The sequence below is a fragment of the Schistocerca piceifrons genome, chromosome 1, assembly GCF_021461385.2.
Source record: "Schistocerca piceifrons isolate TAMUIC-IGC-003096 chromosome 1, iqSchPice1.1, whole genome shotgun sequence".
In the NCBI taxonomy this organism is placed as follows: domain Eukaryota; kingdom Metazoa; phylum Arthropoda; class Insecta; order Orthoptera; family Acrididae; genus Schistocerca; species Schistocerca piceifrons.
In genome coordinates, this window is record NC_060138.1 from 737,569,647 (window position 1) to 737,591,521 (window position 21,875).

The 21,875-nt window shown below is 41.2% G+C and overlaps 1 protein-coding gene across 4 annotated transcripts in view; it reads right to left on the reverse strand.

Annotated features, from left to right (window-relative positions):
• LOC124711518 (ATP-binding cassette sub-family C member 5-like) overlaps positions 1–21,875 on the reverse strand; it is a 538,718-nt gene that overhangs the window by 285,949 nt on the left and 230,894 nt on the right. For all 4 annotated transcript variants that reach the window (XM_047241664.1, XM_047241655.1, XM_047241649.1 and 1 more), the window contains 2 exons: positions 15,986–16,131; positions 15,783–15,903 (listed from right to left, as the gene is read on the reverse strand). In XM_047241664.1, coding sequence (XP_047097620.1) covers positions 15,783–15,903; positions 15,986–16,131 — 267 coding nt within the window. The remainder of the gene's footprint in view (positions 1–15,782; positions 15,904–15,985; positions 16,132–21,875) is intronic.

Consider the following 21,875-nt stretch of genomic DNA (forward strand, 5'->3'; position numbering starts at 1 on the left):
CATGACCACTAAGGCCAATCTGGAGGATCGGAAAAGGAGAGAAGAAGCCTGATATTGGGGGGAGGGAGAAAAGAACGTTGTCTGGCAGAGCATGCAGGGACTTAATGATGGCCTGACTTGACTGCCAGTTGCAATGCCATGTGGTGGAGTGGGGGGGGACCAAGGAGTGAAAATGAGAGGAGCAGAGGTTGGCACACAATGAGGGTGAGGAAACAAGAAAAGGGAAGAGGTGGTAAGACAGAATGGGTGGAAACTGTTTGGTGGAGGGTGTGGGTGTGGTGCATTACCGTAAGTTGAGTCCAAGATAAGTTTGGGAACTGAGAATGTGTTATAAGGATAACTACCATCTATACACTTCAGAGAAACTGTTGGTGGAAGCAGCTATTAAAATCAAGTATGTTATGTTCAGATGCATTGTGTGACAGGATCATCTACTTTGCTCTTGGCCACAGTTTGGCAGTGGCTATTCATCCTAGTGGACAGCCAGATGCTAGGCATACCAATAGAAAGAACTGTGCATTGGTTGTGGCAGAAATGGTATAAAACATGACTGCTTTCACAGGCAGCCTGGGCTTTGATGGGGTAAGATAAGCCTGTGATAGGACTAGAATAGGAAGTGCTGGGTCAGTAGATCGGGTAAGTCTCACACCTGGGTCTTCCACAGGGATATGATCCATGTTGCAAAGGGGCTGGGATTGGGAGTGGTATGGGGATGGACTAGGATGTAGTGGAGACTGAGTGGGTTATGGAACACTACTTTGAGGGGTAGAAAGGAGCATGGGTAGGATGTCCCTCATTTCAGGGCATGACGATAAGATAATCAAAGTCTTGACGAGATAGGGGGGACAGGGGGATGAGGGGGCACTCTTTTGTAGCTGGCTCTTGGGAGGAAAGGGCGGGGAGGGAGGAGTTGGAAGGGTGGGGGAAATAGCACAATAAATCTGTTTGTGGACTAGGTCTGGGGATAGTGCCTGTCTGCAAAGGCCTTGGAGGGCCCTTCAGCATACTGGGAAAGGGCGTTCTTGTCACTGCAGATACACTGTCCTTGCATGGTCAGACTGTATGGGAAGGTTTTTTGATGTGGAAAGGATAGCAGCTGTCAAATACATGTTTTGTTGGTGGCTGGTGGAATTAATGGGACTTAAGTATGAATGGAGCCATCAGAGAGGAGAAGATCATTCTCCAGGAAGGTGGCACATTGGGTTTAAGAGGACCAAGTGAAGAAGATGGGAGATAAGGTGTTGTGGTTGTGAATGAATGAGGAAAGGGTGTCTTAGCCCTGAGTTCAGATCATGAAGATATCATCAATGAACTTGAATCAGACCAGGGGTTTGGGGTTTTGGGAGGCTATCAAGGTTTCCCCTAGAAGGCCCATAAACAGATTAGCATATGAAAGTGTCATACAGTTTCCCATGGCTGTGCCATGGATTTGTTTGCACACCTTGCCTTCAAAGTAGAAGTAGTTACATATTACAATAAAACTAATTATGTGTACAAGGAATGATGTAGTGTGTCTCGAGTTTGAAGGGCACTGGGAAAGGTAGTGTTCAATTGCGGCAAACCATGGGTATGAAGGATGTTGCTGTACAGGGAAGTGACATTTACAGTGAATAGTAGGGACCAGGGGGTAAAGGAGTGGTGATGGTGGGGAGTTAGTGAAGGAAGTGGTTGGTATCTTTGATGTGGGAGCTAGATTACATACAACCTCAACACCTACTCTCCCATCTGCTTCCTTTGATCCTCAACACAATGTGCCATCTTCCTGGAGGTTGACCTCCTCCTCTATGACAGCTTCATAGGCACATCTGTCCTCATTAAAGCCGCCAACCACCAACAGTACCTGCATCTTGACAGCTGCCACCCTCCCACATGAAAAATTTCACACGTACAGCCTTGGCACGTGGGGATAGTGACAAGAACCCCCTTTCCCAGTATGCTGAAGGTCTCACCATGGCCTCCACAGTTAACAGTCACTATCCCCTGGACCTAGTCTGCAAACAGATTTCCCATGTCATCTTCACATACCCCCCAAATTCTCCTAAGCCCCAAGCTACAAAGGAAGCACCCTTCTCCACACAGTAGCATCCCAGACCGGAACAACTGAGCTATATCCTTCGTCAGAGCTTTGATTATCTATCACCATGCCCTGAAATTAGGGACGTCCTACCCAAGCTCCTTCCCACCCCTCCTACAATGGTGTTCTATCACCCACCCAACATCCACAACATCCTGGTCCATCCCTATACTGCTCCCAATCCCAACCCCTTCCCACATGGATCACAGCCCTATGGCAGAATCAGGTGCAAGACCTGCCCAATCCACCAACCCAGCACTTCTTATTCCAGTCCTGCCACAGACTTATCTTACACCATCAAATAACAGGCCATGTACGAAAGTAGCAATGTCATATACCATCTCTGCTGCAACCACTGTACAGTTTTTTATATTTGTATAACTATCAACCAGCTGTCCACCAGGATTAATGGCCACAACCAAACTGTGGCCAAGAGCAAAGTAGATCACTCTATGACACAACATGCAGCTAAATATAGCATGCTTAATTTTAATAGCTGCTTCAGAAATCAGACCGTCTATAACCTCCCCTCCACCATCAGCTTTTCTGAACTGTGTAGGAGGGAGCTATCCTTATAATACATTCCCTGCTTCCAAAATTATCTCAACCTTATCCTACAGTAACCTACCATCCCAACACCTTCCACCCAATAGTTTCCACCTATTCTGTCCTATCACCTCATCTCTTTTCTCATCTCCTAAACCACATTGTGTGCCACCTTCTGCCAATGCACCACCTGCCATATCCCCTTCTCTGCTCCTCTTGTTTTCTGTTTCCCATTTTTTCCCCATGTCACACCTCCTGTTGCTGCACCTGGCAGTCTTAACTGGATGCCATCTAGCCCTGCATGTTCCATCAGATAGTGCTCTTCTCTCCCCCTCCCCCTACCCTGCCCTGCTCTATATTGCTATTCATGTAACAGTTGCACTGTAGTTGGAACTGCAGTGATAGTGGTCATGTGTATATGTGTTGTGCTTGCTTGTGTGAATGTACATGTGTTTGCTTTGCTGGAGAAGGCTTTGGCCAAAAGTTATAAAGTGTAATTACCCTTTCATTGTGCCTGTATGCAACACACAGGGTCATCTTTATATGGTGAGTAGCAATATATCCTTTTACCTATATTGTTAACATTCCAGCCTTGATTTTCCATTGTTTAACTTCAAATACAAACAGAAATCAAAGCTGAGAGAGGGAGATTGAATGTAGTCATGTATTAATCACTTTATGGGTGGAAAATATTGCTTAAAGGAGTCATGTATATGGTCAACAAGTTGTCGTATTCTCCACTGAGAAAGTGTGTTGTAATTGTAAAATACTCATCCTATATTATAACAAGAGATCACAATTACGAACCACAGAATATGCAAATAACTAACGACCATACTGCCTAGAATTTTTCTGAATTAAAACTACACATCATTTACAGTATCATTCACAGAGCTGAAGGTCTCTTGTTGGCAACTCAGTAAAAAGGGAAGCCTTTTTCTTCTCTTTTTTGTAAGCAGGTAAGAAACTTGCTATCTTTCTTTGCTTGACATTCAACACCATTAATCAATTATGCCATTGATGCATAACATCATACACAAAAATACAGACCTGTGATTTATTTTAAATGTACCCTTTAGCATAACATTAAAAAACAACATAATTATTCATTTACAATTGACGATGATAGTATAGAAGACTTCGTGAATGTAACTACACACATTTTCTGTACCCTTACACATGCTGTCCCACATAAAAGGGTAAGCATATCATTGTTAGGTAATCTAATTCAAACATAAACTATTACATTAGTATTTTTTCAATTGGTATATTTGAACATAATCCAGATTTCTATTTTTTCAATAATCAATCATTCATCTACTTTGATCATTATCGTCTCTCTTCTTGTTTCTTTTCAAAGTCACGTAACTACATAGGCTTCAAAAAAAAAAAAAAAAAAAGTTTTGTTACGTGAATCAGTTTTGTCAATGAAATAATTTTTTCAAATTAATGATATGAATATAATAGAGGGAAACATTCCACGTAGGAAAAATATATCTAAACACACAGATGATGTGACTTACCGAACGAAAGTGCTGGCAGGTCGATAGACACACAAACAAACAAAAAACATACACATGAAATTCAAGCTTTCGCAACAAACTGTTGCCTCATCAGGAAAGAGGGAAGGAGAGGGAAAGACGAAAGGATGTGGGTTTTAAGGGAGAGGGTAAGGAGTCATTCCAATCCTGGGAGCGGAAAGACTTACCTTAGGGGGAAAAAAGGGGTATACACTCGCACTCACACACATATCCATCCGCACGTACACAGACACAAGCAGACATGTGTGTTTAGATATAAATAATTTTTTCATATACACAAGAAAAATCAGTTTCGGTTACACGTTTTGTCTATTCGTTTATTGTTAAACTTCCTTCATTACTGGAACTTAACACTTTGGAGACCAAATGTGAGCAGAACTCAGGCCACTACTTCGTGTTAAAAAGGCTGCACTCAAGGATAAATCAGGCCTTTTCTCGATGCATGAGCCACCTGTCGCTTGGAAACGACTCATTTCATGTGGCAACAATGTATATACATCTTGTGACCTGCTCCTTGACAGGTACTGCCTCCTGTTGTGAATGTCTAGAATTATTTTGAAACAAACATTAGCAGATGCAACAGCTGCTGTCATGAATGGCAGAGCCAATATGATCACATTGAAGTAATACCATCGGTGCACTCGTCAGATTTCAGAGTTTGCTGTAATTCTGCTGCAAACACATGACATTTGTTAAGCAAGCAAGAAATTTTGGAAGCTCAAAAGGACAAAATTGCTCAATAATTCACCTCGCACTTTGTCCTTGGAAGGTAATTATACTTTCTGCCATCATTATCTTAAAATTTGTAATCTATAAAGGAACTAAAGAAAATATGAAAAAGAAATTTCAAAGCTTGGCCCTTTTAATATGTATTAGTCTTGAAGATACATCAATTACTAATGTACCAGTAGTGCTTTAAATAATGGCATAAACAGCCAGTCTCCATTCTGTTAAAGAATACCAATGCAACTAGATTCTAATCTGAGATACCTGGCAAATTTGAACTATATAATATCATAGCAGGTTTATGGTGTTCTTACTATGTACATCACTCCCTTTATTATTCTTTCCAGAATAAATTTTAAAAAATGAAAAGTTCCCTTTTTGGTGTTAGCACATTAGAATGCTTTGTTCAGAAGCTACTTGGTCTCTGTTCTAAAGTAGCCAATCATGCCACTCAGCACAACATTCTTGAGTTCAATGGCTGCTTCATAACTCATGCCATCTGGATCCTTCCCTCCAATACCAAATTTTCCGTACTATGTACATGGGAGTTATCCTTGCTATATATCCTTTGCTCCCATAATCCCTCTGGGCATGACTTCCACCATCCTACAGTCCTCCCACTCTGTATCCAAAAGTTTACACTACTTCTATCCTGTCATTTCCTCTGAATTCTGCCTCACTTCAAGCTACTGCCTACCCATACAGAACTGTATCTCCCACCACCCATGTCTTTCCCCCTCTGTCCATCCCCCCTGACACTTGACACAATGCCCAACCGACTACACCTGGCAAGCTGCAACCCTGGCATTGTATGTCCAGACAGCACAATGCAGGTGCACACTCTAGCTCACCAAAGGATTTTTTTCTGAAAGCTAGCAAAGTATTATTTTCTTTTGTGTGTGCTTCTTGACAACTCAATGCCTCTGCTATTCAGTCTGTGGCCTCCTTCACCTCTAAAAAAATTTTCATCCTGAGAGAACATTCCTACATATTAAAACAAATTATAAAGTACACAACATTATTTTCAATAGAGTCTTCATTCATGATTTATTCTTAGGTTATGGTAACCAGATTTCCAAAGTCAAACCATGAGACACAAATTAGAAGCTGAAATGAATCTAAAATTTGTGGAAACTTTTGTTAATACTTCATCTGCATGGCAAATTTGTATCACAACACCTGGTTTATGCTATAACTACACAAATCATTGCATTACTAATCAAGTAAATATGTCATTGTTTTGTTGTTATCAAATGCAACACAAGATATCACTTTAATATAATTAGGTCTTTGACTACGATCAACAATATTGTAACTTACATATGAGGGCATGCTAAAAAGTAATGCCACTAAATTTTTTATGTGAAAACCCTTAAAGTTTTTTAAATGAAACAACCATTACTAATAGTCATCTTTAGTCTTCATGTTTCCATATTTGCAACCCTCTGCTGATAGAGGGCTCTGAACTGCAGTGTGTAAAAAGGTGCTGTGTAATGCAACTATGTCAGTGTGAGAAACAGTGTGTTATACTTGAGTTTAGAATTCCAAGAGTTCATCCACACATGGAGCACTGTCTCACTGAGCAGGACAATGCCACACCACTCATGACTGCTGCAATAACTGTCACAATCTGACACCTTGGATTCATCATCATCGATCGATCTCCAACCCTCATTCGATTTTCATCTGTTTCCAAAACTCAAGGAACACCTTTAAGGACTTCACTTTGATGATGATGAAGCAGTGCAAGCAGAGGTGAGGTTATAACTCTATCCACAAAATCACCCATTCTACAGTGACACTGTCAACAAACTGCCCTCTTGTTGGGAGAAATGTGTTCACCACCAGGGTGACTATATTGAGAAATAAATACGCAGACATGAAGAATAAAGATGTACAATGTTAATAATGTTTGTTTTATTTACAAAGCTTTAAGAGTTTTCACATAAAAAATTTGGAGGCATTGGTTTGCAGACCACCCTCTTAGTTTACCTATTTCTCACTCTCAATTGGCCTGGGAGTTTTGTTGTGCGTTGTTTCTAGAAAACCTTTTTTGTTATATTTTACAGATGAACTTACGTTATTCAAGAGTTTGATATTTTCAAGTAGAGGTATCCTGAAAATGAGTCTAAGTTATAATTATTTTCTTAAAAGTTTTGAAATTAAACCTATTCTTTTCATCAGCCCATAAAGCATTTATTCACATTAATGCATTGCACAGCATCATAATGACCTATTGTGAACTGAAAAAGTAGTTTTACACAACATGCAAAATAATCTCTGACTTTGCTATTTTAATATTGCCAGTAAATACACACTTTCTTTTTGGCAGTCCTGTGAAAAGTTTTAAATCTATACCACATCAACTAATGTGCCTCGTGATTCTAAAGGTCTAAAACCACACTTCTAAATGTGGTGACCTGAAGCAACAGGAAGTGGAAGTGACAAACTATTCTTCAAGTGAAAACATTACATAGTACCAACCATAAACTTCAAAATTTGTGCCTCATTCATTTTGGTGTAATCAAAGTGGGTGTTTTTTTTTATTTTACAATGTGCAACTTAAAACACACTGTTCCAAAACACACACACACACACACACACACACACACACACGACTACAGTCCCTGACAGCTGGAGCCAGACTCAGCGAATCTGTCTCCAGCTGTCGGAGACTGTGGTCATGAGTGTGTGAGTTGCATTTGCACGAATGTGTGCTTGTGTATATGTTGTCTGTTTCTGACAAAGGCCTTGTTGGCTGAAAGCTAACTTTCCAACTTCCCCAACAATATGTTATCATAACTTAAGTAGTAACACAGTGTAGCGGAGATGGAAAATTCAAAGTGTTGAAAGATAATTTTTCTGTAGTAACAGAATGTAGTAAGTTCTCAGCAATAACAGATGATAAAAAATCTCAACAGTGTCAGGAACTGGCACATTCTTAGTAATAACAGGTGACCATAAGTTCTCTGAATCAAGAGAAGGTAACAATTTATCAGTAGCAAGTGATGATACTAATCAGTCAAAAGCAACTGATGATCATAATGAGTTACTATTAACAGAAAACAGTAGCTTACCTATTAAATGTTCATTATGAATTTTTTCTGCACTACCTGAGTATACCACAACAGCTGGTAATATCTCCAACTGATGTTCGATTTCATCGGCATACACTTTAACAGTTTTTACATTCTTAGCTATAATATATTCCAAAGTACATTCTGTGCCTGTTATTTGTTCTTCATTTACTGAGTTAATAGTATCATAATGTTCAACATTGTTGTCAGTCTTATGTTCGACTAAATATAAAATATAAATAATCACTGAAATCTTATAGCTTCTATTTTCCTGTGTAGAACACATTGTCTAGTCTGTCTGTGCTTTCTCTTAACTGAAAACTTATCTCACCCTCCAATTTATCAGCCTTTGAAACTCTGTTACCCATTTGAGCAAATTTCTTGCTCATTTCTCATTTTATCTCTGTTGATTGGCTTCAAATTGCCTGAATAATTGCTTCTAAAATTATGCCTCCTTGTATGAGAGCCATTATGTCAATCACTTAACAAGGACATGAATATAATAGGGAAACATTCCACGCGGGAAAAATATATTTAAAAACAAAGATGATGTGACTTACCATACGAAAGCGCTGGCAGGTCGATAGAAACACAAACAAACACATACATACACACAAAATTCTAGCTTTCGCAACCAATGGTTGCTTCGTCAGGAAAGAGGGAAGGAGAGGGAAAGACGAAAGGATGTGGGTTTTAAGGGAGAGGGTAAGGAGTCATTCCAATCCCGGGAGCGGAAAGACTTACCTTAGGGGGAAAAAAGGACAGGTATACACTCACACACACACACACATATCCATCTGCACATACACAGACACAAGCAGACATTTGTAAAGGCAAAGAGTTTGGGCAGAGATGTCAGTCGAGGCGGAAGTAAAGAGGCAAAGATGCCTTTACAAATGTCTGCTTGTGTCTGTGTATGTGCGGATGGATATGTGTGTGTGTGTGTGTGTGTGTGTGTGTGTGTGTGTGTGTGTGCGCGAGTGTATACCTGTCCTTTTTTCCCCCTAAGGTAAGTCTTTCCGCTCCCGGGATTGGAATGACTCCTTACCCTCTCCCTTAAAACCCACATCCTTTCGTCTTTCCCTCTCCTTCCCTCTTTCCTGACGAAGCAACCATTGGTTGCGAAAACTAGAATTTTGTGTGTATGCATGTGTTTGTTTGTGTTTCTATCGGCCTGCCAGCGCTTTCGTATGGTAAGTCACATCATCTTAGTTTTTAAATATACTTAACAAGGACAAATGTACAAACCCACAAAATTAGTGTTGTAAAAAATCAATTAGAAATTATTTAGTTTTCTATCAGGTGTGGCTTTTGGTAATGAATATCTCTATTACTTTTCTTTCTAGATTGAACAGTGTTTGACAAATTGACTTTGTAACTGAGTATTCATGTAATTGCTACACTCTATTAACTGATAAATTCAACTGTAATTGATAAATCACTTGAAGTACAAATAAGTTACAGGAATCCAATTGGATGACAGTTTCAACATCTATCAATATGATGGCAGGTGAAAATTCTGTCATTTTCAAGGCACAGACGCAGCAAGAAGGCATCGTGCAAGGGAATTTAAAAACACAGTTTGCAGAGCATATCTGGAAAGACAACACACACACGTGTGTGTGTGTGTGTGTGTGTGTGTGTGTGTGTGTGTGTGTGTAAACACTAGTGCCACCACACAACCAAAGATGACCAACTTCAGAAGTTCCAAGTGAAGTAGCATAAATGCTGTTCTCTGTTTAGTGACAAGGGAGAGAACAGAATTTAAACTTAAACCCCTTCTCTATTTAAAGGCCACCTGCTAATTTAATTTCACCTGTTTTACTTAATAACATTATCCTCTTTAACACTGGTAGCATGCCGCGACAGCGTGGACGTGAACCGTATGTGCAGTTGACGGACTTTGAGCGAGGGCGTATAGTGGGCATGCGGGAGGCCGGGTGGACATACCGCCGAATTGCTCAACACGTGGGGCGTGAGGTCTCCACAGTACATCGAAGTTGTCGCCAGTGGTCGGCGGAAGGTGCACGTGCCCGTCGACCTGGGACCGGACCGCAGCGACGCACGGATGCACGCCAAGACCGTAGGATCCTACGCAGTGCCGTAGGGGACCGCACCGCCACTTCCCAGCAAATTAGGGACACTGTTGCTCCTGGGGTATCGGCGAGGACCATTCGCAACCGTCTCCATGAAGCTGGGCTACGGTCCCGCACACCGTTAGGCCGTCTTCCGCTCACGCCCCAACATCGTGCAGCCCGCCTCCAGTGGCGTCGCGACAGGCGTGAATGGAGGGACGAATGGAGACGTGTCGTCTTCAGCGATGAGAGTCGCTTCTGCCTTGGTGACAATGATGGTCGTATGCGTGTTTGGCGCCGTGCAGGTGAGCGCCACAATCAGGACTGCATACGACCGAGGCACACAGGGCCAACACCCGGCATCATGGTGTGGTGAGCGATCTCCTACACTGGCCGTACACCACTGGTGATCGTCGAGGGGACACTGAATAGTGCACGGTACATCCAAACCATCATAAAACCCATCGTTCTACCATTCCTAGACCGGCAAGGGAACTTGCTGTTCCAACAGGACAATGCACGTCCGCATGTATCCCGTGCCACCCAACGTGCTCTAGAAGGTGTAAGTCAACTACCCTGGCCAGCAAGATCTCCGGATCTGTCCCCCATTGAGCATGTTTGGGACTGGATGAAGCGTCGTCTCACGCGGTCTGCACGTCCAGCACGAACGCTGGTCCAACTGAGGCGCCAGGTGGAAATGGCATGGCAAGCCGTTCCACAAGACTACATCCAGCATCTCTATGATCGTCTCCATGGGAGAATAGCAGCCTGCATTGCTGCGAAAGGTGGATATACACAGTACTAGTGCCGACATTGTGCATGCTCTGTTGCCTGTGTCTATGTGCCTGTTGTTCTGTCAGTGTGATCATGTGATGTATCTGACCCCAGGAATGTGTCAATAAAGTTTCCCCTTCCTGGGACAATGTATTCACGGTGTTCTTATTTCAATTTCCAGGAGTGTATAATCAGACTGAAGTCATGTAACTGAAGAAATTCATTACTGAGAGAACACTCTGTTATAGGTAGATAACTTTGAATATTGCAGAATATACCTGTGTTACATGAATAAGAAGGTCCTTGAATGTATTACAAAATCAAAAACAAAAATATTAGTGTGTACCAACATACGAACCTACTTCCTTAAGCCCTGTAGCTGCAGGTCTCTAACCACATGACCACAGAGATGGCAAACAACGTTGAATATTACTACTGTTAACCCAATCACAGCTGATGTGTCATTACTTGGCATTTAACTATAACAAATAATACCTAAAGTGAAGTGCTTGAGATAAATCTTCAACGCATCATCACTTTTAAACAGTGTGCTGTAATAAAAAGCAAGTTATAATACAGAAACAATGAAATACAATGAATTCAGTATGGTATCTCAAAAGCAGTGAGTGTGAGACATCAAGTGACTGATTTCTGGTTTCAACATCAGCCACACGCTGTGGCACTTCCTAATTTTAGTCACTCATGAAAAATACATATTAGCTGATCTCTCCACAGAAAAGCCTGTTGTATAGTTGTCTCCATCAGAGTCACATTATCAATGGTAGAGTGATACCTATTGAACTCATACTGCAAGCGAACAAGGAACTGCCTGGAATCTAAGGTCCACACTAAGTGGTTCAAATGTTCAAATGTGTGTGAAATCTTATGAGACTTAACTGCTAAGGTCATCAGTCCCTAAGCTTACACCTTACTTAACCTAAATTATCCTAAGGACAAACACACACACCCATGCCCGAGGGAGGATTAGAACCTCCGCCGGGACCAGCCACACAGTCCATGACTGCAGCGCCTTAGACCGCTCAGCTAATCCCGCGCAGCACTAAGTGGTGATTGATCATCCACTCCAAGGTCTTCCTTACCCAGCTAGTGAGGGCAACACTTGGGCTCATAAACCTTTCCTAGGTTTGAGGAGGGGGATTAAAACAGAATCTTTCCATGATTCATGGAATTGTCCTGCTTCAAAACTGAAATTAAAAGATTTAGGAGAATTCTTTAGACATTTCCATTGAGCTGCTAAATCACGTTAACAAATGTTGTCCTGCCCTGGTGACATATCACATGCCACAGACAGTGCAACTCAAGTTCCCACACTGAGAAAGAGCTATTGTAAACTTCATTGTTGGTTGAACTGAAGTCAACACCACCCCTCTCAGTGACTGCATGTTGTTGACAGAAAACTGGGTCCCATTAGGTGGTAGCTGTTATATGAGTGAAATGTTCACCCATTGCCTGGGCAGAGTCTCTTTTGTTAGTCTGGAGAATATCATTCAAAACAGCAGTAACTGTGCACCTTGTACCTTTGCCTGGAACCCTCATGATGGTTTCCTGTGCATTCGAAAATGAAATGGTTAATAAGGTTCAGGAATACCTGCCATGAGCTTCTCTCCATCTCTTTCTAATACAGCAACATTTTGCTCTCACAGCCCAAAAGGTTGTGAGATTTTCAGCTGATGGCTTGTGTTTGGACCTACACAGTGCTGTGGACCTGCTCCTGATTGTGGAACAACATTCTGCACTCCATCAAGGCACAGGTTGTCTTCTTAGAATTCCTGCGGACTTAGGAGTGGATGCATCAGCAGCTTGGTGGATCATGGTGGTGATGTGATACACCCGTTCCTAGACATTCTATGTTTGAATTATGCTATACAACATCCACTTTGAATAACTGAGCACCCATCTTGGACTTATTTTGGGGTCTGCACTATCTCCAGAAGGAGTATCCACATTAGAAAGTGACTGGAATGTAGACCATTGCTGTGCAGGATTAGCCGAGTGGTCTAAGGCGCTGCAGTCATGGACTGTGCGGCTGGTCCCAGTGGAGGTTCAAGTCCTCCCTCGGGCATGGTTGTGTGTGTTTGTCCTTAGGATAGTTTAGGTTAAGTAGTGTGTAAGCTTAGGGACTGATGACCTTAGCAGTTAAGTCCCATAAGATTTCACACACATTTGAACATTTTGTAGACCTTGACCACTTCCCACAGAGAAGTGTGTGTGAGAGCAGTTGAGCATAATGAAAGATTAACTGCAGAAAAAGACTCTGTAGCAGTGCTAAAGTGTGGCTCAGGTCCATATTCAAAACATGCTAATCTTCTGGTAACAAGAGACTCTCAGCAACTTGGCCCCAGGGGTAGGGGGTAGAACCACCTCAGAGCACACTGTGTGCATTAAAATCATCACAGATAGAAAAGGCCAGGGGAGTTGCATGATAAACTGGATAGGAGTCTCCTGGTCACTTTGGTTTTGTGGGCACAGATGGAAGGAATATACAATAATGAAGGGTTGCACATGTACTGCAATAGCAACTGCTAATAGGCTGGTGTTGACAGAGAGAGCTCAGGGGTGGCATGTATAATAAACAAAGATGGCTATCTCCTTTACTTCTCTTCCGACTTAGGTTTTCCTTTCTATGCAGGTAATAACATCTTAGCACAGGGGTGTCTGATAGTTTGAAACATGTTTCTTGTATACACGACCACAAAGGTCTTCCCTTTGCTAGTTTTGTTACTTTCATCGTCCATATTTTTCTGTCAAGATGGGGATTTTTCAACAGACAAGGACTTGTTGGAAGGACTCGTTAGTTGCCTCATACAGTTTTCAATTGTCTGCAGTGTGTCCTGCATCAGGTTCACCACACAAGACTAGCACGGCATGATCTGATGGCTTTGGGCTTCTTCACTTCAGTCTGAACATGTTAACCACAACTTTCTCCTTAGACAGAGAAGAGACTTTGTCATTGTGGACACACCCCTCAACTTTGATCTGTGCCTGTAGGGTCTGATTTGGAGCTTAAGGAAATCATTTGTCTGTAGGCCTTGCTGGTTCCATGGGGGAAATAAGATCTTTTATGGCAAATCCTTCACTGCAAGAGAATGGTTAATAAGGTTCAGGAATACATGCCATGAGCTTCTCTCCATCTCTTTCTAATACAGCAACATTTTACTCTCACAGCCCAAAAGGTTGTGAGATTTTCAGCTGATGGCTTGTGCTTGCATATGCACATGTCTGTGGCAGCTTCTGTTGACATAGTCTGCACTGAGGAGATCTTTCTCTGGAACGTTATTTTGACCACTGTAGCAAATGAATTTTCTCAGGCTGGTGGTTTTTGAGTTACATGTACCTTTTCTTAAATTCTATATATGGTACTCACCCTGTGTTTTTAATCTCCTGAATCATCATTTCATACAGGAAAATCTGCCATTCGAGGGTCTAAACAGCTTGGTTGTGTTGCAATTCACACAGAACAGGAAAGCTGAAGAACTGTCTTTGAGGGCAGTTTGGTCACATTTGCCACAAACTGCCCTTCCATTGTATGTTGTGGTGATGAGTCCATAGTGCTAACACTTCAACAACACATTGGGTTTGAGACACATGATCTAATTTCCGGGTGGATAAATCCTGCTTGAATGTGCTTAGGCAACACTGGAGAACTGATGGTCAGAACAAAGATAGCTGTCTTTTCTGATTCACTCTTGATTCACTTCAGTTAGTTCTTTTCATATGTCATCCCGGCACCTACCCACTCTTCATTCAGATCCTCTACATCTATGTCCATCAGGTCGCTGCATGTTACAACCACCTAGCTAGAATTAAGGATATTGTGTAATACAGAAACAATTTGGTACAACTCAAGATTTTTTGCCTTCTGTAGGGGTTTTGTTTCATGTGATGTGGCACTTTCCACCAATAGTATGACATTCCTCAAAGGTCTGATAGATTTCAGTGTGGCTGCCACACATTCTAATTGTTTATTTATGTAGAAAGGTGACACATTTTCTGAGTTTATTTCCTGTGTCTTAAAAACCAAAAACATATTCTGGACACAATAAGTATCCTATTACTCATTGACTGTCACTTTTGAGCTGAATCTCTCAGTGGGCTATCTAAAGCCCTTTTTGTTGAGTGGGTGTTATTGCTCCCTGTTGTTTCACCTATACCGCTAGGGTTATTTTTAAGTAATAGAGTCATCATGGTATACTCATAAACACTAGGCAAACATGAGTCGGCCCAGACAGAGGCTCGTTTACATGGGGTAGCCTTATACAACTGAGATGCAGCAGGTTTCCCGGAGGTTGCCCGCTAACGACTATTTAACCTCAAGAGATATCCATCCCATTGGCACACAGTGCACCCTCAGGTTGAGTTTTTCTTTTTTTATAGAAGTTTATATCCCCCTCATGATGCAGGCAATTAATTAACCCATGACCATATTCACTGTAACAACATAACATTACACCAGATGTGCCACACGGTGGGCCCTGAAGCTTGCCCAAGGCTTATAGTTACAGAGGACTGGCAGTGTTCATCAAGAAAGCCAAACCCATATCGAGCAGTCGGTGAAGGCTGAGATTCCTGAAGTGCTCATCATTTGGCACAACCTGGGAGGTATTTGTGGTGTGCTGACTGCCACAAATCAAAGAAGCATTACTCCTCCTATAATGTTTTCATGAAAATGTACTGCCAAGTTTAATCAAAAGGCTAAAGCAGGTAATAATGAGGTGACAGCAAAGAAATGAATGTGAAAATCACAAATAAAACAAAATACATGTGATAATTTTGTTTTGTTTCTAAATACTGCTTTGTTGTCTGCTTCATTTTTTTCTTGGGTCCTACAGGTACAATGCCAAGCTCAATCAAAATTCTGTTGATACTACATGTAATCATAAAGTTTCATAGCAAGGCTGGTTTAGCCACTCCTTCTTAGACTACTGTTGACCTTTTAAGCTATACTTACTTTTGAAACAAGTAAATTAATATCAGAAATAATATTCTCATTTTTTTCAGATGTGGCAATGTATGACTTTAGTTTTTCTGTTTCAGTGGCATCTGAATTGTCTTCTGCATTGGCACATGTGCTGAAAACCAGATTAATTAATTAACAACATTGTCTGTATAACATAAGTGTTACAGTACAGTGAAAAAGCTTTTCTTACTCACTCAGAAGTAGTGTAGCCTGTTTTATTGTCAACATCAGAGACAACAGGTCCATCCATTGCAAAGCTTCCATTGTTAATACACAGTGCTTGAGTTTTATCAACAGGGCGAGTTATGTAGGACATCATATCTTGAAGCACCAGAAGTTTCTGTTAGAATAATTTCAAAAATTTATCCATCACTTAAGAAATAAGTTAAAGGTTTGCATTAATGTATTACACTTAACAGCAAATATTTGTAACACAGTGTGCAGGTATGATAATCTGGGTCAAGCACTTTTCAAAAAGTGTGGATTTTATTCTGGGAGCAAAAGTGTAGCATAACACTGTAGTTATCAAACATGGTTTGTTTAAGTTGTGGAAAGATTATGAGAAAATTGCAGTAAATCAAATGTGGATACAAAAATAATTTGAGGAGCAAGGCAGTTTAACCTTTAACAATTACTTAATGTTTCACACAGTTTAACCATTAACTATTACTTATGGTTTTGCATATTATTGTCACAACTTTCTTTTGAATTATATATTTCTTTCCCACCCTGGACAAATCTGTATTGGCCATGAACATGAGTAAGTAAAACTTCATTCCATTTCTTTTTCTTCATCAGAATAATTCTGCTGTCTAAAAGGTCAAACATTAAAATTGTGTGTGTGTTCCCATCAGTTTGATTTCTGTGTATGTGTACGTGCAGCAGAAATCAATGATGTAATGTAACTGGATAGAGAAAAAACCTACTCACCAAACAGCGGCAGAACACGCACATTAAAGAAGGTAATAATTTGGCAAGCTTTTAAGGACAGTGATTTCTTCTTCGGGAGAAGGACTGAAGGGGAAGGAAGAGGGGTGAAGGTTAAGGACTGGAGAGATCTAGGAAAAGGGGTAGATTTCAGAAAAGTCACCCAGAACTGCAGGTCAGGGGAGACTTACCATCATATCTGTAATAATAATTGTGTTTGTACTATACCTCTTCTTCATCTATTCTTTTGTGGCTTCACAATTCATTGTGAACCTTGGTCTCACCAACAATTCTCTGCCAATTATCACAATGGGTGATTATCAATCACAGATATTTAAACTGGTCAATTCTCTCAAAACTATAATTGCCGAACGTTATTGAGGGTGGCATGTTCTCTTTCCATGCTTTCCCAGCAGTCATTTATTTTGTTTTCTGCTGTTTTATATTCATTCCCATATTCCCAGTGACCTGCTCAAGTTCAAAGAATGCCTCCTCCACTGCCCTTCTAGTTGTTGAGACTGTATCTATGTCATTGGCATATGGTAGTATCTGCATTGACTTGTAGAAGATCATTCCCATGGACAGGAGGTTTGCATCCTTCATGACCTTCTCCAAGTTAGTATTAAAAAGGAGGCACAGCAATGCATCTTTTTGCCTTACACCATCTTGTATATCTAATGGATCATTTACCTAATCTATGTTACAAAATTCCTTTCGCTTGCATGTACCCTTCTAAGTGTTGCAATTTACACAGACATTAACGTATTTTAATTTCTTTTTTAAAACAATTATTCTCTGTTTATAGTAGACCAAAAGATCACTGTACACTGTGTTACAACTATGTGCAGAGTTATCAATAATCATTACAGAAGCAGATTCAAAGCCTATAAACAAGACCATCCTTAAATGAATTCTGCAACAACAGAAAACATTAAAGGCAGAAATGTAATGAGTAATGCTGAATAACTAGTTTCATTGCAGAAATTGAAATATTAAAAATATGAATACTCATATAAATCATTGAATGACAAGTATGCTTTCAAATAATAGAACAGTTTTATGTTATATGAAAGACCAGCAGTACACTAAAACAGAGAAAAAGTTAGAAAAGTGTGCTCCACCCAAACATGCAAAAGTAAGAAAGTTAACAGAAAAAATTCAATCACTCCCAAGCACAGACAGCTCTATATACAGTTACAAATCTTTTTCATCCTTCACTATATTGAAATTCCACAACAAACTTCTTTACATTGTTTGATTATGTGTTAGAATTATTTGCCTTTCATGTCACCGAACACTATGTGAAATTTGTAATTCTTGGTATCTCAATTAATAAACAGTCACACTGTGATAAGGAGTGAACTGAAATACAACAAATGAAGAGAGTTTGGAAGTGTAACTTCATCAGAAATGATACTAAGATACACCCTATCACAAATTTATTGATGGATTTGTTTGTTATGATCCTAAAAACTAGAGATGAATCATTAAACAACTTATGATGATACAGCATGTATAGTGTGTAATTATAATATAGCTAAGAATTTTGTTGCTGTATCTCAATTTAAAAATGGAATAAAGGAACAGACCAGCTCCTGATTTTTAAATTTAATGGTTGATGATAATGTGTGACATGAAATGCTAGAACATCTACACTGTGATATAACATAATATTGAAAATAAAGGTCTTGTATCCTGGCACAGCAAGTTCAAAGGGCTGCCAGAAGCTATGGAACTCAACTATAGGTGCCACACAGTGCTGTTACATCTGCAGGTGCTGGTGTTGCTGCTGCAAGTGGTGCCATGAGGACTCACCCACCTTGCTGGCTTATCAGTTCCTGTGGCAGCCAGTTAAGGCCATCACCTCCGCAATCAGTCTTGATTTCTCTGTGCTACTGTACTGAACTCATTACGCATTGCTGTCTTGATTCTTATTTTGCATCGTCTTAGATACTGATCTTGGGTTACTTGCTGGACTTGTTATTCAGCCATGCTATCTCCACTGTCTGTCTTTATCTAATTGCTGTCCACCTGTTTACTCTCTGGCAGCTTGCTGTTGATTCCCCAAGCCACTAAGCCAATCTCCCGTGGCTCTCATGTCATTCCTAGTCTTGTCTGATTCCAGTCACTATAACTGATGACAAGAAAGAAGGTTAGAGGCATGCCATGGGTGTAAAGCTTGTGCAGCTCATTGAACAGCAACAGCAACAGCAATTAAATGACAGACTGAATTGCTCCATGAGGAAATTCAGCTTTTGTCAGGTCGCTTACAGGTTTAGGGTTCCCAACACATCCAGACTGTGGTCACTTCCCACCAGAAGGAGACCCCACCCACCTGTCTTCCTGTCATTTAATGACATCAAAGATGATTGAGACATGTACTTGCAGCAGCTGAAACAGTACCTCATCGTTTTTCAGGTACCTGAGAATGCTCTCCAATGGTCTCAAGCTTCCCTAGAGACGTTTATCTTATTAAAGAAGTTCGCTTCATTCTAGAATCTTGTCATGCTCACATTTGAGATGTGCTTGTTGCTGTCTGATTATTAATCACAACAGTTCCATGTGGTCATATCGTGCCTTGAGTTCCATCTATATCAAAAGCAATCTGGTCAGTCATACCATTCGTGGGGGACAGACTTGCAAGGGTAGAGTCGACATTGTGATTTTACTTGCATGAACCCAGTTTGCAAACCTTCATATGCAGATTCTTAAATCTGAGATGTAATGGTCCAGTTGGCTCCCATGATATATTGAAAATCATGCACTCTTTCAGGATCGCACAGGCTGCAAATAAATGCCTCATGGCTTGACCCCAAGTAGTGGCAGTCCAGACATCACCTTGGCGGTGGAATTCTTATATGTCTTTTTCCTGATGGTGGCATTTCGATTCATTGATTTTGGATGTGTCAATAGCCTCTGAACAGCCTGTCACACCACATCGGCATAAGCAGTAGGGTTTCCTGTCATGTCCTGACTGCTTCAAAGCACACCCACAGGCATACTGTCTGGATCACTGGGCACACTGTACCCATCGTGGGAAAGATGAGCATCTCTGCGCTGTCTGTTGTCAACCATCCGGGCAGTCAGATGTCACTCCCCACATGCATCTCGAGACAGTGCATGAAATTCTAGCAAACTGGGAAGTTTGTTTCAGGTAGACACAGGAACAACCATTTCTTTGATTAACATCCAAACATATGCTCATCTTGGTTCCCCTGACTTGGCTCCACCCTTCTCTCTGGGATCAACTCACACTCAATGCTGCATACAAAAGGTTGTGTGGTTGATAATTCTGTTTTTTGTCAATAGTCACTCTGCTAGCACCATTTTCAGTCTGGACACCTTCCCACTTTTGGATTTTTGATCACTGATGAGGTTCACATCATTTGAAACATAGTTTGCTTCCAGGAGTGACCTCTGTAACACCTTTGTGCTTTTATTTGAACATGGCTTGGAGTGCACAATGAATTTCTAGGCTCGTATGTCCTTATGTCCAGATGCAGTGTGCTGCTTCTGCCAAGCACAGCCTATTCTGTTTCCTTATGGATGGCTGTTAAGCAAGAACTCAGTCACCTCCTTGAAACTGGGGTAATTGAACCTCTTAAAACCAGTGTTTGGGCCACACCCCTTGTGGTATTAAGAAGCCAAATGACGCTCTCTGACTATGTGGACACTTCAAATTGACAATTAATCCCTTGGCAAAATTGGAAACCTACTACATACCACATCCAGAGGACCTCCTCATGAAGCTTGCTGGAAGTGAATATTTTTGAAGATGCATATTTTCAGATCCCAATGGATGAGGAATTGCAATGCATTGTGGTCATCAACACTGCCTTTGACTTATACAGATTCAAGTTTTTGCCCTTTGGGGTCTTTTCTGCTCAGTAAATCTTCCAGAGATACCTGGAACAGTTAATCTTCTCCATTCCTACTTGTACTATCTATCTTGATGACTCAATTGTTACAGACAGTATGCACCAGGACCGTTGGTACAACCTTTGTGCCTCTTACACAAAGTCAGTTTTTTTCAGGAGGAAGTGGAATGCCTTGAACACTTGCTCAACAAAGAAGGGATCCAGCCCACTAACTGCCACATTTCTGCCACCGACTCTCTATCCTGCTTCCACAACATGTACCAACTGCAGGCTTTTTTGGGAAAGGTGAATTATTATCATAAGTTCCTTCCATGAGTGGTCCACATTATGCATCCACTCAACTTGTTGTGAAAGAATGGCATGCAATTCAGGCAGATGACCACACTTTCACACAGTTGAAACATTTGCTGCACTGAGCATCCTGCCTTATGCCATTTTCTCTGCCACAATTTTTGTTTGCCGATGCTTCTCTCTATGGTACTGGTGCAGTGCAGCACATAGAAACGATGACATTAACAATACTGAGCAACTGATTCTCCAAGATGCTGGCACTTGCTCATAAGAGCTACTCGCAAAGTGAAAAGACACATCGGTGATCATCTCTGCCATTAAAAAGTTTTGTGTATGTTCTCCTGCTTGTCCTCGCGGTTGATACTCATCATGTACTCATCCCACCTACCCTGTGCCCTCAGGTCTTGCAACTTCTCTGTAATGGGCATGGGGTATAACATGGATGAAAGTCCCTGAACGATGCCATTCCTGCTGGCTTGGACTGAACAAAGAAGTGGAGGCCATGTCGCACAGCCGTTCTGCTGTGCCTGGAACCAGGCTGCTCCTTCGCAGTACTTCACCCCTTGGCCCACCAGCTGTTGCCCCTGTGACTAAATTCACCTGGACTTCACTAGCCCTTTTCTCGGCTCTATGTAGCTCATTGTCATGGATGCTTATTCTAGCTACCTATACATGGCCAGCATGGTGTCCATCAACACTGACACAACTCTCAATGCCCTTGTCCTGATTCTAGTGATCGAAGAGTTTCCCTGCAACATGATGTCTGGCAATGGGCCCCAATTTATGGTGACAGCTTTTGAACAGTCCTGCACTTCCAATGGCATCTGTTTAGTCTACCATTTTACCCATCCTCCAATGGCAAAGCGGAGCATATGGTCCAAATGTTTAAACAATGAATGTTGAAACTGTTGGGCACTTCCAGCACCATATCAATGCTCACAATGTTTCTGAGAACCTACAGAACCATCGATGCTGACGACTGTAACCT